General features: G+C 45.7%; 2 protein-coding genes across 3 annotated transcripts; one reads left to right on the forward strand and one right to left on the reverse strand.

The window, feature by feature from the left end:
• Positions 1-1,000: 1,000 nt before the first annotated feature.
• RIBC1 (RIB43A domain with coiled-coils 1) lies at positions 1,001-8,632 on the forward strand. The gene is made up of 4 exons (XM_049767359.1): positions 1,001-1,117; positions 5,121-5,202; positions 7,751-7,869; positions 8,216-8,632. Exons 1-4 carry the CDS (start codon positions 1,001-1,003, stop codon positions 8,612-8,614), a joined length of 717 nt encoding a protein of 238 aa, XP_049623316.1. The 3' UTR covers positions 8,615-8,632.
• Positions 8,633-9,170: 538 nt separating this feature from the next.
• Positions 9,171-11,474, reverse strand: HSD17B10 (hydroxysteroid 17-beta dehydrogenase 10). Of its 2 annotated transcripts, none has more exons than XM_049767333.1 (6): positions 11,403-11,474; positions 10,693-10,857; positions 10,247-10,411; positions 9,804-9,932; positions 9,616-9,724; positions 9,171-9,416 (listed from the first exon to the last, which is right to left on the reverse strand). In XM_049767333.1, the coding sequence occupies exons 1-6, from the start codon at positions 11,427-11,429 to the stop codon at positions 9,226-9,228; spliced, it is 786 nt and encodes a 261-aa protein (XP_049623290.1). In that variant the 5' UTR covers positions 11,430-11,474; the 3' UTR covers positions 9,171-9,225. The 2 variants fall into 2 exon arrangements, with proteins under 2 accessions (XP_049623290.1, XP_049623289.1); XM_049767332.1 differs by lacking the exon at positions 11,403-11,474 and adding an exon at positions 11,249-11,363.
• Between the last annotated feature and the right edge of the window lie 3,525 nt (positions 11,475-14,999).

Raw genomic sequence — 14,999 nt, forward strand, 5'->3', positions numbered from 1 at the left:
AAAAACAAAAAAAGAGTTTATTTGGAGAGGAGCCTCCCACATTTCTTACTGGACCAATAGTTCAATGCTCAGGGGCCATGTGGTGCCAGGGATCAAACCTGGTGAACTACATGCAAGGTATATGCCTTAATCTAAATATTACTATCTTTTCAGTCCTTAAAGCTTATTTCAAATGTTTTAAGCTTTCAGAATGATCACTCTAGTAACTAGAGAAAGAATTAGAGAAGGTAACATGGGAGAAAGACCAATGATACCCAGGAGAATATTATCTGGCACCTAATTGTGAGGCCTGAATTAGGGTAGTGATGGCAGAGATTGGAATACACAAACATAAAATATATAAGAAAGGGAGCCAGTAAGGTGGTGCTAGAGGTAAGGTGCCTGCCTTGCAAGCACTAGCCAAGGAAGGACCGCGGTTCGATCCCCCAGCGTCCCATATGGTCCCAAGCCAGGAGCAATTTCTGAGTGCTTAGCCAGGAGTAACCCCTGAGCATCAAACGGTGTGGCCCAAAAAGCAAACAAAAATATATATAGATATATATATGACAGTAAAAAGGGGAATTAATAAGTAGTGAGACATTATTGAAAGAGAAAATTGAATAGAGTGGGTTGTAAAATAACCCCATGCACCTTATCTCCAAGCCCAGGTGAACAAGTCTGAATCAGGGTCACGCATGAAATAATCCAAAACAGGCTGAGTGTGAAACATGTATAGTCTGGCAATCTTCTACCTTGTATCAAGAACAAGCTTCTTGCCAGAACTATGTTTTTATTGAGTACATAGACCACCCCTGAGTCAGGCAGTAAGGACAGATAGCTCAGTCTATCCTGAGCCAGTCCCCCTCAGGTTTACAAGTAAGACACTCTCTGTTTGGGGGTAAATCCAAGTTGTAAACAAACATACAAAGAAAATGGGAATGATTTTTGTTTTGGTGTAAAATAAGGTGTAACTTAACAGTGGGATGATAATAATGTCTACTCCACTTCACACTGGCTCCAGATGTACAAGCTAAATCTGCCACAAGATCCCAAAGAGGCGGCAGCCATTGAAGCTAGAAGAAAACGAGAAAAGGAGCGACAGACCCGATTCCTCAATGTGCGAAATCGAGTCATAGGGGTGAGTGAGCTGCAGAGATTTTCTTAGGACCACTTCGCTCTTGCACCTGGAGAGGAACATAACAGTGTGTGTTATAGTACTTATCCCTAATTTGGGCAGGCACTAGGGCTAAAAAGGAGAAGGCACCTGAGACATGAGAAGCGACAGAGGATACAGGGAAAAATAATCACAGTTTACTCTTTTCCAGTCAGGTATGACCTAAGTGGCCTGATTCTTTTTTGTTTTGTTTTTGAACACCTGGTGGTACTCAGGCTTACTCTTGGCTCTAAACTCAGGAATCATTCCTGGTATTAATTTGAGGGCAATATGGGGTGCTAGGGATCAAACCTGGGTCAGCCTGTGCTGCTGGTCATGCAGTTTCCTACCCAGCCACCTGCATCTTGCTTGCCCTACTTGTTTCAGTCCTTCAGATGTGGGGTGACTACATGTCTTCCTGTAGCCTCTGGTTCATACTGGTATACTTCAGACTAAGCCCAGCACCTCCTCTAGTTTTGCATTTGTACATTCCAAATTTTTTATTTTTTTTTAAATTTGTCTGTTGGGGGGGTGACACTTTTGAACTTGAGACTGCTTGAGTCTCTGGAGTGTCTGACTCTTCACTCTCCTCAGAGGTAGGGGGTGCCTCCAGTTCATCCTTTCTGACCACTGGAAAAAAACAACAACTCATTTGCTCACCAAATTTGTTGAATGCTATTTTATAAGGAGTTATTCAAGGTATCATAAAAACTACAGAGAATAGCCTCAAGCCATGTTCTTGGAAACATGGCTCTTGCTCTTAAGAAAGAGCAAGAACATGGTTCTTGCTCTTAAGAAACATTCCAGAGGTGAAAGGTGAAAGGCAAAAGGAGAAAAGAAGAGAACTTTTGATTGTCATTTCTACTATGTTGAAACTTAGACAAGTTTTTGTGAAAGTGACATGGAATGGCAGTTACTTATATAGTGGTTGGTTGGAGGTTAATATTATGTTGTAAATTTGAAAGTTGCTAAGAAGGTATATTTGGGGCAAGAGGATTTGGATCTACACCCAGCTGTGCTCAGTGCTTTGGGTGATGTTCCGAAGACTATAAGCCTCTTATATGCAAAACATACGTCCAGCCCTTTGAGCTATTTCTCCAGTTCAAAAATAGATCTTTAGGGCCCAGAGAGATAGCACAGCGGCGTTTGCCTTGCAAGCAGCCAATCCAGGACCAAAGGTGGTTGGTTCGAATCCCTGTGTCCCATATGGTCCCCCGTACCTGCCAGGAGCTATTTCTGAGCAGACAGCCAGGAGTAACCCCTGAGCACCGCCAGGTGTGGCCCAAAAAAAAATATAGATCTTTAGGGGCTAGAGAGATAGCATGGAGGTAGGGCATTGCCTTGCATGCAGGACAGTGATTCAAATCCCGACATCCTATGTGGTTCCCCAAGCCTGCCAGGAGCGATTTCTGAGCATAGAGCCAGGAGTAACCCTGACCACTGCAGGGTATGACCCAAAAACAAACAAAAAAAATAGATCTTTATGGTTCCTATAAAATTTAATTAAATTGTGGTGATAATTTTGGGATATAAATCACTCCAGTCCTTGACTCTTTAGGGGAGAGGTTTAGGCTCTACTAGACAATTCCTGGAGGATACTCCCTTTTAGCTCTCTTGGGTCAGTATGGTGTCAATCAAGAGATCCCACATGCAAAGCATGTACTCCAGTCCTTTGCACTATGGACCACTATCTTCCCAGCTTAGAAAGGGCTGGTTCTTTTTCTTAGTTTTTGGGTCATACCTGGTGGCTCTCAGGTTACTCCTGGCTATATACTCAGAAATTATTCCTAAAAGGCTCCAGGGACCATAAGTAATGCCAGGAATCAAACCTTGGTTAGTCGTGTGTAAGGCAAATGTTCTACCACTGTACTAGCGCTCCAGCCCCAAAATGGCCTGGTTCTTAATAGACAGATAACATGGAGCCAAAAGAAGTCTTAGGAATACTTGTATTTCAGGTGCCTATGTTTTCTCTGAAAAGCAACATAAAAAACTATTAACAGGGCTGGAGCGATAGCACAGTGACGGGGCGTTTGCCTTGCATGTGGTAGACCTGGGACAGACCCGAGTTCAATCCCCAACATCCCATATGGTACCCCCGAGCCTGACAGGAGTTATTTCTAAGTGCAGAGCCAGGAGTAACCCCTAGTGCCACTGGGTGTGGCCCAAAAGCCAAAAAAAAAAAATAACCCTATTAACAGAACTATGACAAAAATTGGGACTATACTTACTCAACTGTATTTCCTTTGCATTATTTTGAGATATTTAAATGAATTATAATCCAAATAAAGACTATATGGATGGCTGAATAAAATTAGATTTCTAAGCAAGGGTTAGAGGCTGGGTTGCATTCCTGTCAGACACAGGGCCCTCAGCTTCCTCCACAGCCCTGAATAGCCTCCTGAGCACTACTGGATAATGAGCTCTAGAAGAAGCTCCCCAACAATGTAATTACTTTGTCATTTTATAGAAAGTAATTTGTCATCTCTAAGTTCCATACTTCCTGTAAAAGCAGGCAAAATAAGGCAAGTAGGGGCCGGGCGGTGGCGCTGGAGGTAAGGTGCCTGCCTTGCCTGCGCTAACCTAGGACGGACCGCGGTTCGATCCCCTGGCGTCCCATATGGTCCCCCAAGAAGCCAGGAGCAACTTCTGAGCGCATAGCCAGGAGTAACCCCTGAGCGTCACAGGGTGTGGCCCAAAAAAAAAAAAATAAGGCAAGTATTGACATGATTATTAACATATCATGGAAAACCAGAGGATAGTGCCTGGCACAAGTAAGTAGGTGACTGAGGAATAAGTGGGTAAATGAGATCCAACTAGCAAGCATTTCCTTAGGGTCTGTTTTGTGCCAAGCATGGGTTTGGCAGTAGGAATAGATACAAAGCTGACTAAGGCCAATTTCTGTCCACAATGTATTAACAGTCTGGTATAGGAGATAATTGATAGAGATAAACTTTATTATAAAATATAGAAGCCAGAGCAATAATACAGAGGGTAGGGCACTTGCTTTGCAAGCAGCTAACTTGAGTTCAATCCCCGGCATATGGCCTCTAGAGCCCTGCAAGACATGATCCTTAAATTCAGAGCCAGGAGTAGGCTCTAAGCACCACTGGGTGTGGCCCAAAACCGAGTGTGTGTGTGTGTGTGTGTGTAACTTATATGGGAGTAGCACTCACCTAAGTGTCAAGTAAAAGGAGAAGCCAGAGGGCCCGGAGAGATAGCACAGTGGCGTTTGCCTTGCAAGTAGCCGATCCAGGACCAAAGGTGGTTGGTTCGAATCCCGGTGTCCCATATGGTCCCCCGTGCCTGCCAGGAGCTATTTCTGAGCAGACAGCCAGGAGTAACCCCTGAGCACCGCCGGGTGTGGCCCAAAAACCAAAAAAAAAAAAAAGAAGCCAGAGCAACTTCTGTCACTTCAAAGAAGTCAAAACTGTATGGATACTGTAAACCTACATCTCCTAAGGGTGGAACAGAAAGGGTACTGGTGAGTTGAAGAAAGAAGCAGAGATTAAACTAAATATTCACTGATTTATTTTGGCCTACTTACCTTTTTTTGGTTTTTGGGTTGCATCTGGAGCTATTCAGAGGCTACTCCTCTGAACAACAGAGAATGAAATCAAGCCTCAGCATGCAAAGCATATGCTTTAACCACTGAAATATCTCTCCAGACCCTGGCCAACCAACCCCTTTTCAAAAACAAAATTAGCACCCCTTTGAAAATCTAGGTTCCATAAGTAAACAAAAAGAAAGTGCCCCTACCCCTACCAGTTGCAGCAGAGGCCACTATCACCAATGTAGATCATTCCACCACCCCTGGGAGGAATATCACTTTTGAAAACACCGGGCTAGACCACTGAGGGGCTAAACAAAGCTGGGATGATGGAGCATTGCTAATTAAGTATGTGTGATCTGGAAGAGAATTTTGAATCAGGGAAACTCAAAGCTTTCTGCAGTATTTCTACCATAACTTAACTCCTTTCTTTGGGATCAGGTGGACATTAATGCCCTGAATAAACAGGTGGAGGAGAAAAAGCTTCAGAAGAAAAAGGAGCAAAGCAAGGAGGCAGCTTTTGGTAAAAGAGGCTCAAGTCAAGGGGCCAACAAGGGGGGAAGGGCTTGAAGGGCTGAGGGAGGATTGTGTGCCTCAGAGTGGCACCCAAAGCCTAGCATATGATATAGGATGAACCGAATAGCAGAAACCATGTCAGGTGCTTTCTCAAAGACCCTTCCCAACACTCCCAGCTAACAACCAGGTGCAGTATGATATGGTAGCCCAGATGCTAGACAAGAAAGAAGCTGAACAAAAATACCGACTGGCCAAGCAAGTCCAGGAATTTCGGGAGCAGAAGCAGCAGCTTAGGAACCGGCGTGAATTTGACATCTGGGATCCAAACCGTCTCAAAAAGGAGTTTCCAGCACGTGTAGGTGACTATGATCCCCGTTGCGGTCCGTCTAGTCTTCAGTGTTTCTCTGGAGAGGACCTGAACAGGGCCACACGTCTGAGAATGCAAAAGGAGCAGCTGAGAGGCGACCTACAGAGGCAGCTGCAAGAGCAACACCAAGCCAGAGCTCAGGAGAAGTATGCAGGTGAGCAGCCAGGTGGTTTAGTCTCAGAAACCTGTACCCTAGTGGGAGTGGTCTGGAATAGGCATAACAAATAGGTCAAAACCATGTGGATGGAGAGTTGCAGTTAACCGTATGTGCATGCTGAAATTGCATGCTCCAATTTCTTTGACCTTCAGTAACTGAATGAGCCTCTGGCCCCCTCATCATTTTAGAACTCCATTTCCTGAAGCCAGCACAATGAAGATAGACTGAATGGCTTTTCCTGGGACAATTGAATTTTCCTCTCTATGTTTGTTTCCTCATACTTATTTTTTAAAGGACAAAGAATATGGGCTGGGTGACAAACCAAGTTCTCTTTATTCTAGCAGTACCAATTCAATCAAGAGGAGGAGGGTCAAGTGAGATACAGGTGGACTTTTACAAGTCGAAGTGCTTGGTGAAAAGAAAGAGGAAATTAAGGAATACCTTTGCCCTGGGCAAAGCAGAGTGCAAACCACAGTGTCAAAAGGGAGAGAGACAGAGACAGAGATACAAATATAGAGAGAGAAAGAGCGAGAGAGGAGACAGAAGTAAAATGTCAGCCCCAGAGGCAGATAGAGGAGAGGGTGGGAAGAAAACTGGGGGCATTGGTGCTAGACATTGGTGAACATTTTCAGGGGTGAAGGATGGTGTTCATGTCTGAAACTCAATCATGAAGAACTTTGTAATCAGTGTTTAAATAAAAGGAAAAATATATATTAAAATATATAGGGAGGGGCTGGGTTTGAATTCTGGCACTCCATATTTTCCCTGGGCATCACCAGGAGTGATACCTAAGCACAGAGCCAGGAGTCAGCCCTGAGTACAACTGGCTGTAGCCCCAAAACAAACGCAAAACAAAGATTGCAATTGCCAATACCTTTGCTCTTGCTGCGCCATCAGCCTAAACATCATTTGCTCTTTGGTCTGTGTATACCAACTCCTGGGGAGCATTTTTATATTCGCTGCCCAAGTTCTCAATGCTTTAGAGCCAGAGAAATCCAGAGATAGTATAGGGGGTAAAGTACTTGCTTGCCTTTTATGCAGTTGACTCAACTTTAGCATCCCATATGGTCCCCTTAGCATTTCCAGGAGTGATTTCCAACTACAGAGCCATGAGTCACTGCCTGAGCATCACTATCTGTGGCCCAAAAAAACAAAATTTTTTAACTCTTTGTACACATGACATTTACTACATTGTGGCATGATTAAACTTAACTATCTCTTCACTAGACAGGAAGATGTCTGAGGAAGGATCTACTTCAGTTGTTTTGTTTTATTTGGTTTTTGGGCCACAGTTATGCACCCAGAAATCTCTCCTGACTTGGGGGACCATATGGGATGCTGGGGATCAAACCAAGGACTATCTGGATCAGGTGCATGCAAGGCAAAGCCTTACCACTGCACTATCCCTCAAGCCAGGATCTACTTCAGTTGTATCCTCAGAAACTGACACATTGGTCAGAGCAATAGTACAGCAGGTACCGGATCTGGTTCAAGGCATCTCATATGATCTGTGCACCACCAGGGAGTGATCCCTGAGTACAGAGCCAGGACTTACCCCAACATCACTGGTGTGGCCCAAAAATAAAAATTTTAATATATGTCCCTGAAAATAAGGTTCGCCTAGCTCTGAAGCAACTGTCATCACTGGGACCCACAACCACTGGATGTATCTATCTTTTAGTTGGACTTTTTTTGTTCTTAATTGACACCTAGTGGAGCTCAGGGTTTACTACTGGCTCTGCACTCAGGAATTACTCCTGCCAGGCTTGGGAAACCATATGGGGTTCCCCGGACTGAACCCAGTCTGCTGCATCCAAGGCAAACATCCTACCTGCTGTATTATGACTCCAGACCCTCAAGCTCTTAAATAATTGTTGCTGCTATTAGCCCCAAAGAGGAGTTCCTTCCACATCCATACAACTAAGACATTAGGCAATCCTACCCCCACAAACATATATGCACACACAGCCACAAAGCTTGAGCAAATGGGTGAATGGCTAGCAGTATTCTGGTTTGTATTTCTCTATGTAGATATGCTCCATGATCAGGTGCGCCTAGCCATGGACATACAGGACACCCACATGGCCAGGCTGGAAGAGTCCTGTCACAGAGCCAAGATGGCTACCTTGGCCAATGCCAACAAAGCCCAGGTAGTTTTCTCACATCCCTTGAACAAGCCTTAGAGTAAATTTAGCTGTATCTTAAATCCTTGTACCCCTTCCTAAATCAACACCAGTCTTTTCATATACCTGAGGCCTCTGAGCCTCATTAAGGTCCCTCTTCGGACAGAAGTCTCTCCCTACCTCCAGACTCAGGCTATCTTGGAAACAGAACATAGCCCTCCCTCCCCCAGATTGAGTCTATGGACTTCAAGAGAGTGGAACAATATCTCCACCCACATTAGGTCTTTTCCTCTTTCCCTGAAGTAGAGAATAGGGACATGTCTCTCCCTCCCTCCTCCTGTAACTAATATTGGACATTTGGTTGCTACATCAGGCAGCTGAGGTAGCTGAGAGGCAGCACCATGAGCATAAGCTCCAACAGATTGCCAACCTCTGGGATATCCAAAATCATGTCACCAGTGATCTTCTAACCGAGAACACACAGGTTGCCCGGCATCCTACAGATCCCAATCGGGTCCTGACTTATTGCTGGAAGGGCATGACTCCAGAGCAGCTTGCTGTCATCAGGAAAGTCCAGGAAAGACAACGCCATGAAAAGGAGATGCAGCGCCATGTTGACCATGCAAGGGAGAGAGATTGGGATAGGCAGGCTGTATGTTTGGCTCAGGCAGCACTGAAGCTAGAAGAGCAGGAGAAGGAGCTACGTGATGAATTTCAGAGAGGCATAGGCTCCTTCAACCAGCATTTGGCTAAGGAACAAAAAGTCCAGTGAGTCTTAGGGCGTTGGTGGCAGTAGAGTCGAATGAAAAGGGGAGGGTGTGGGAGGACAGTGAGGGTCCAGAGAGAGAGCTCATCAACTAAAACCTCTAAACTTCTTTCACAGGCACAAGTACTTTAAATCAACAATCCACACCAAAAAGCCTGCAACCCAGTACTTCCTACAGTCTCACATGAGAAAATAATTAAGCTTGGATACCTTTCTTTCACGATGAGCTCATATAAAGTGTGAAGCATCAGGCAAAAACAGTACACATCTATTCCTGAATCCATTTCCCAATTGGAGAAAGTTGAGTCCATAACCCTACTTTTGAACCTAACAATAAAGCTATTCAATAAAATCAAGTATATGTACTGTAACAGAACACAGAAGAAGCAAAGTGTAGTCTTTCCCACCCAAACCAGGGCATCTGGGCACCCAGCCCTTTAGTCTTCAAAATTCACTTTCATTCCCCACACACAAAATTGCCTACATCCTGTGACAAACAGAAACTTTATTAGGCACAGAGGGTAACTGGTGAGGCTTGAGCCTCCTCCCAAGCTGGAGTACAGTAGCCCATGGAAAGGGACAGAGGAGGATCATTGGTTTTTCTCTGCCTTCTCCTTTCAAGGCTGCATTCGGATGGCCCCATCTAGACGAATGACTTCTCCATTAATGAATGGGTTCTCGATGATGGACTGTACCATATGAGCATATTCATCAGGGTTGCCCAGTCGACTGGGGAAAGGCACCTGGCTGGCCAGAAAGTTGCGTACTTTCTCTGGGAGGCTGGTGAGCAGTGGAGTGCCAAATAAGCCTAAACAAAATAGCTAGAGTTAGAGTCCCAGCCTTGCTTTTTATATTTACCTGGTCTCACCATAGCCCTAGTCTTGAAGCTTCCCTATGGCTTAGAGATAAAGGACTACCTCTATGAGAAGGTGAATAGTCCCCTCCCCCACTCAATTGCCCATGGCCTCCATGCAATCCCAGTAATACCATGGAGCAAATATCTGTACCTGGAGCAATAGTCATTACTCGGATGCCCAAGGGAGCCAAATCTCGAGCAATAGGCAGTGTCATTCCCACTATGCCCCCCTTGGAAGCAGAATATGCAGCTTGTCCAACCTGCAAAAGTAGAGATCTTAGGTAGGAGAACCCCAACAAATCACTACAGGAGGCATAACGCTTGTTTCTACCTAATCACCTGGCCCTCGAAGGCAGCCACACTGGCAGTATTGATGATGACCCCACGTTGTCCTCCCTCGTCTGGTTCATTCTGACTCATCTCACCAGCCACCAACCGGATCACATTGAAAGTGCCTATGAGATTTACCTGGAAGACCAGGAGAAACATGGTATAGTACTTGAAGACTGAAGTCAGGGATTACTATTCTTTTTTTTTTTTTTTTTTTTTTTTTTTTTTGGTTCACACCCGGGAGCGCTCAGGGGTTACTCCTGGCTCTATGCTCAGAAATCGCTCCTGGATGCCGGGATTAGAACCAATGACCTGCATGAAAAGCAAAGGTCCTACCTCCATGCTATCTCTATGGCCCCAGGGATTACTATTCTTTTGTCTCCTAAAGGCTCTGGAGATACACAATCATACAAATTTTACTCCAATCTTAATATACCTCCTCCAAGGCTTACATTGAGAACTCGCTGGAAGTCCTCCAAAGTATGAGCCTGGCTTCTCTTTGAATTGTATGTCTTGATGGCGACTGCAATGCCTGCACAATTGACTGCCACATCCACGTTGCCAAATTTTTCTTTTGCTAGAGTCAGAGCTGCTTGCACGTCCTTCTCTGAGGTCACCTTTAAAGGGTAAAGTAGATACTCATCTTTCAGAACACATACACACTGCCAATTATTCTGGGGGAGGAAAGGCAGGCTTTGAAAGACAATGTAACTGTAAGTTAAGGGGGGAAAATCAAGAATAGGACAAAGCTGAAAAATGAAGACAGGCCACATGGACAAGGAGATGATTCCATTCCCTGCCCCACAAAAATGGCACAGATATTGTTGGGGTCTCATTGATTCCAAGACATGTGCCTGGGACTTCTTACACTCCGGGAGAGGAGAGATGACCCACTTACGTCGGTTGGTGCAAAGGCACAGCTCTTGCCTAATTTCTTGGCTTGAGTCTCCCCATCTGAGCTGGGCAAGTCCAGAAGCACAGCAGAGGCGCCTTGCCTCACCAGCCGCTCTGCAGTGGCCAGACCTAGGCCTGAAGATCCTCCCGTTATTACAGCCACCAGGCCCTGTTAGGAGGGGCATAATTAGGAAGAAAAAACACTTCCACCTTTCCTCCAGCGTTTTTATTTTTATTTTGGGCCACACCCAGTGCCGCTCAGGGGTCACTTCTGGCTCTGCGCTCAGAAGTCGCTCCTGGCTTGGGGAACCATATGGGACGCCGGGGGATCGAACCGGGCTCCGTCCTAGGTCAGACGCATGCAAGGCAAACGGCCCTACCGCTTGCGCCACCGCTCCGGCCCCGCTCCGGCTTCTTCTAAAGAGGCTCCGGTCGCGCCTGCGGTACGGCCCAGTGGTGCTACTCCTTTCCTTACTAGGTGTCTCGCCCTCTGTCAGTCCGCCCAGTTACCCACTTGCAGCCAGCCCGGCTACCCTACAAGCAAGCGTGGCCGAGTTGACCTTCATGTCCCGAGTCCAAGCAGCACAATCCCATGCCTGCAATATAAAGAGTGAACCTGTCTCCAAGAACCGACCTCTTTCCCTTAATTCCATGGCCATGCCGTCCAGGTCGCTGAGCTCGGTGATCTGAAGAGGCAAAGACCTAGAGACCTACCTTCACGCTCCGACACGCGGAAGCCATCTTGCCACAGCACAGCCGCAAACACAGCTTCTGGGCGCTCTCTGATTGGCCAAGATGGAGGAGGCTTGTGGAAGTGGGAGGGGCGTAAGGGTCGCTGGTCCGGCTACAGTCTCCTGACCGGAAGTGCACAGCGCAATTATTTCCCCGCAGGAAATAAGCCAAAGGCGACAGCACAATGAATCACAAGAGCGCTCTTCGCCATACAGTGAACTTTGGCCAAGCTGCTCGCTACGAGGCAGGTTGAAGGGAAACAACGTTTACTCAGGAAAAAAAAGCGTATCTGTATTTTAGACTTCCCTGAGAGCTACATCTATATCAGGTTCTGTGAGTGGCTCTGGAGATACTCAGAAAATAACAAGATTCCTGTTTTCCCAGAGGGCACAGTACAAGGGAGAGAAAAGATAAGCAGGGGCCAGAGCGATAGTACAAGGCGGCAGAGCCCACCGGGTTGCCCCCTGCACATTGCTGGATGAAATGGGGAGACGACTGGAGAAGAGAGGAGAGCGTGGGTGGAGGAGGGGAGAAAGGGAGGGAGGAAGACAGAGAGGGAACAAACACAAAGTAAAAGAAGGAAAGAGATGGAGAAAATCTGAGAACCATATAAAGAGAAATACGGTTGAATGAACCCAGATAATATCCCTGGCACCCCAGATATCCTCTTGAGCGCCGCCAAGTGTGACCCCAAAATAATCACTAAGATTATTTTTTTAAATAAAACATAAAAATGATATACTTTTTGAGGGGGCGGGTCACACCCAGCGTCGCTCAGGGGTTCCTCCTGGCTCTGTGCTCAGAAATCGCCCCTGGCAGGCACGGGGGACCACATGGGATACCGGAATTCGAACCACCGTCAGTTCTGGGTCGGCTGCGTGCAAGGCAAAGGCCCTACCGCTGTGCTATCTCTCCAAAATTATATACTTTTTAAAAAGAAATATGTTGAGGCAGTGATTAATAAAAAAGGAACACTCTCACAAGGATCACAGAAATACTGAATGTGAAAAGCCACTAAGATATAAGCTAGGAATGGAGAAACACGTTGCACAGGGCTAACTCATTTCTGTCCTCAGTCTTGAGTTACACAGATTTCTATGGCACTTGGACAGCTATGCACGGGGTCTCTCCTTTTAAAGGCTGAGAAATCAGTTTGGAGGGACTCTTTATAACTGTCCTTTAGGGAAAGTTGCCTGGGGAGCAGAGGTATATAAGGCTTGAGAACACAGGTGGCTGCTTTTCCCTGCCTGCTTCACTGGAAGGAAGGTTGCCTCCAGTGTACTGGAAAAACTGTTGGCTGGACTCCCTACTTTTGTTGCCCTATAGCTTCTCTTGTGTTGCTCTTTCCTTTGGTCCTCTCTCTGACTGACCCTTCACCTTGGTCCCAACCTTAGATCTGTCAGGCCCCTACCTTTCCTACTTTGCCTTTCCCCTATTAAACCTGGTCTCCAGAAAAACCTTATCTTGTCAGTGTCCTGCTTATTCGCCCTCAGCATCCCTGAACACTGAAAAGATTTATTCCTGAATGTAGAGCCAGAAGTAATCCCTGAGCAGCACCCTTTCACCCGCTGAATAAAAGAATGAAGGTGAGGGGCTGGAGCTATAGTACAGCAGTTAGGGAACTTGCTTGAATGCTGGCAACTAGGGTTCAATCTTCGACATTCCATATGGCCCCCTGAGCACCTGCAGGAGTAATTCCTGAGTGCAGGCTATGGAGTGACTCCTGTGCAACCCCAGATGTGGTTCCAAAATAAAACAAAATTAATGTGAAAATCTGGAATGCAGCTGGAACCACAATGAGTGACAGCTGTTCCAGTAGGGGGCCAGGAGGAGGGGAGCGCAACCAAAGCTGATGAAACATTGTTCTCGATCCAGAACAACGAGGCATCAGTTAGGCCCTTACTTTTATGTTCATGGTCAAAAGCTGATAGATATCTAGGGTTTGGGTTTCCCAGCTCTCCAGTGTGTACCTAGTTTCTCTGACAATTCTCCTCTCTCCCAAATAAGATCAAATGCAGAATCTTTTTTTGTATAATTACCATATTTACCAAAATTTTCTAACTGAATTTTAGTCATAGAATGTGCACGACCCTTTACCAGTGCAATCTTCCCACCACCAATGTCCCATTACTCTTCCCACCCCAAACCCTTGCCTGTCTCAAACAGGAATTCTGCTCTCTCCCACACTATAATTGTTATGGTAGTTGTCACTGTAGTTAGTGCTATAGCTGAACTAACTGCTCTTTGTGGCAAATTCCATGTCATGAGCTGGTCTTCCTGGCATTGAGCTTTACTGGCTCTGGATATTACTGTCATACTGTATTTTATTTTTCTTATATCCCACGGATGATTCAGACTATTCTGTCTATTTCTCAGCCTCATTTACCTCAGCATAATACTCTACATGTTTATCCATGTACAGGCAAATTTTATGACTTCATTTTCCCTAATAGCTAAATAGGATTCCATTGTGTAAATATACCACAGTTTCTTTAGCCACTTATCTGTTGTTGGGGCATCTGGATAGTTTACAGATTCTGGCTATTGTAAATATGCTGCGATAAACATAGGAATGAAGAGGCATTTTTTTGTATTGAGTTTGTGTGTGTGTGTGTGTGTGTGTTCCTAGGGTATATCCCTAGGAGTGGTATTGCAGGATAATATGGGAGATTAAATTCCAGCTTTTTGAGGAATATTGTTTTCCAGAAAGGCTGGACTAGATGGCATTCCCATCAGCAGTGAGAGTTCCTTTCTCCCCACATCTCCCTCACACAGGTTGTTCTTGTTCTTTATGATGTGTAACAGTCTCTGTGGCATGAGATGGTATCTCATTGTTGCTTTGATTTGCATCTCCCTGATGATTAGTGATGTGAAACATGTTTCCTTGTGCCTTTTGGCCATCTGTATTTCTTCTTCTTTTTGTTGTTGTTTGTTTGTTTGTTTGTTTGGGGTCATACTCAGTGACACTCAGGGGTAACTCCTGGCTATGTGCTCAGAAATCGCTCCTGGCTTGGGGGACCATATGGGATATTGGGGATTGAACCACAGTTTGTCCTAGGTTGTTAGCACATGGATCAGCCAGCAGCTTGCAAGGCAAACGTCCTACTGCTGTGCTATCGCTCTCTGTTGGTTTCTTCTCCCCACTTTTTGATGGGGTTATATTTTCTTTTTCTTGTTAACTACTGTCAGTACCTTGTATATCTTTTTTTTATGTTTTTGGGTCACACCCAGCAGCGCCCAGGGGTTATTCTCAGCTCTATGCTCAGAATTCGCTCCTGGCTGGGGGGCTGAGAGATAGCATGGAGGTAAAGCATTTGCCTTGCACGCAGAAGGTCGATGGTTCGAATCCCGGCATCCTATATGGTCCCTCGAACCTGCCAGGAGCGATTTCTGAGCTTAGAGCCAGGAGTAACCCCTGAGCATTGCCGGGTGTGACCCAAAAACCAAAAAGCAAAAAAAAATCGCTCCTGGTAGGCTTGAAGAACAATATGGGATGCTGGGATTCGAACCACCGTCTTTCTGCATGCAAGGCAAATGCCCTACCCCCATGCTATCTCTCTGGCCCCAATACCTTGTATA

The sequence above is a fragment of the Suncus etruscus genome, chromosome X (assembly GCF_024139225.1).
Source record: "Suncus etruscus isolate mSunEtr1 chromosome X, mSunEtr1.pri.cur, whole genome shotgun sequence".
NCBI classification, from domain to species: Eukaryota; Metazoa; Chordata; class Mammalia; order Eulipotyphla; family Soricidae; genus Suncus; species Suncus etruscus.

Coding starts and splice junctions, on each gene's coding strand:
- HSD17B10 (XM_049767332.1), bottom strand. CDS start 11,347: ATGGCCATGGAATTAAGGGAAAGAGGTCGGTTCTTGGAGACAGGTTCA. Junction 10,858..11,248: donor CTTGGACTCGGGACATGAAG/GTCAACTCGGCC, acceptor CCCTCCTAACAG/GGCCTGGTGGCTGTAATAAC. Junction 9,933..10,246: donor ACTTCCAGCGAGTTCTCAAT/GTAAGCCTTGGA, acceptor CTGGTCTTCCAG/GTAAATCTCATAGGCACTTT.
- RIBC1 (XM_049767359.1), top strand. CDS start 1,001: ATGTACAAGCTAAATCTGCCACAAGATCCCAAAGAGGCGGCAGCCATT. Junction 5,203..7,750: donor AAGCAAGGAGGCAGCTTTTG/GTAAAAGAGGCT, acceptor TTCTCTATGTAG/ATATGCTCCATGATCAGGTG. Junction 7,870..8,215: donor CCAATGCCAACAAAGCCCAG/GTAGTTTTCTCA, acceptor TTGCTACATCAG/GCAGCTGAGGTAGCTGAGAG.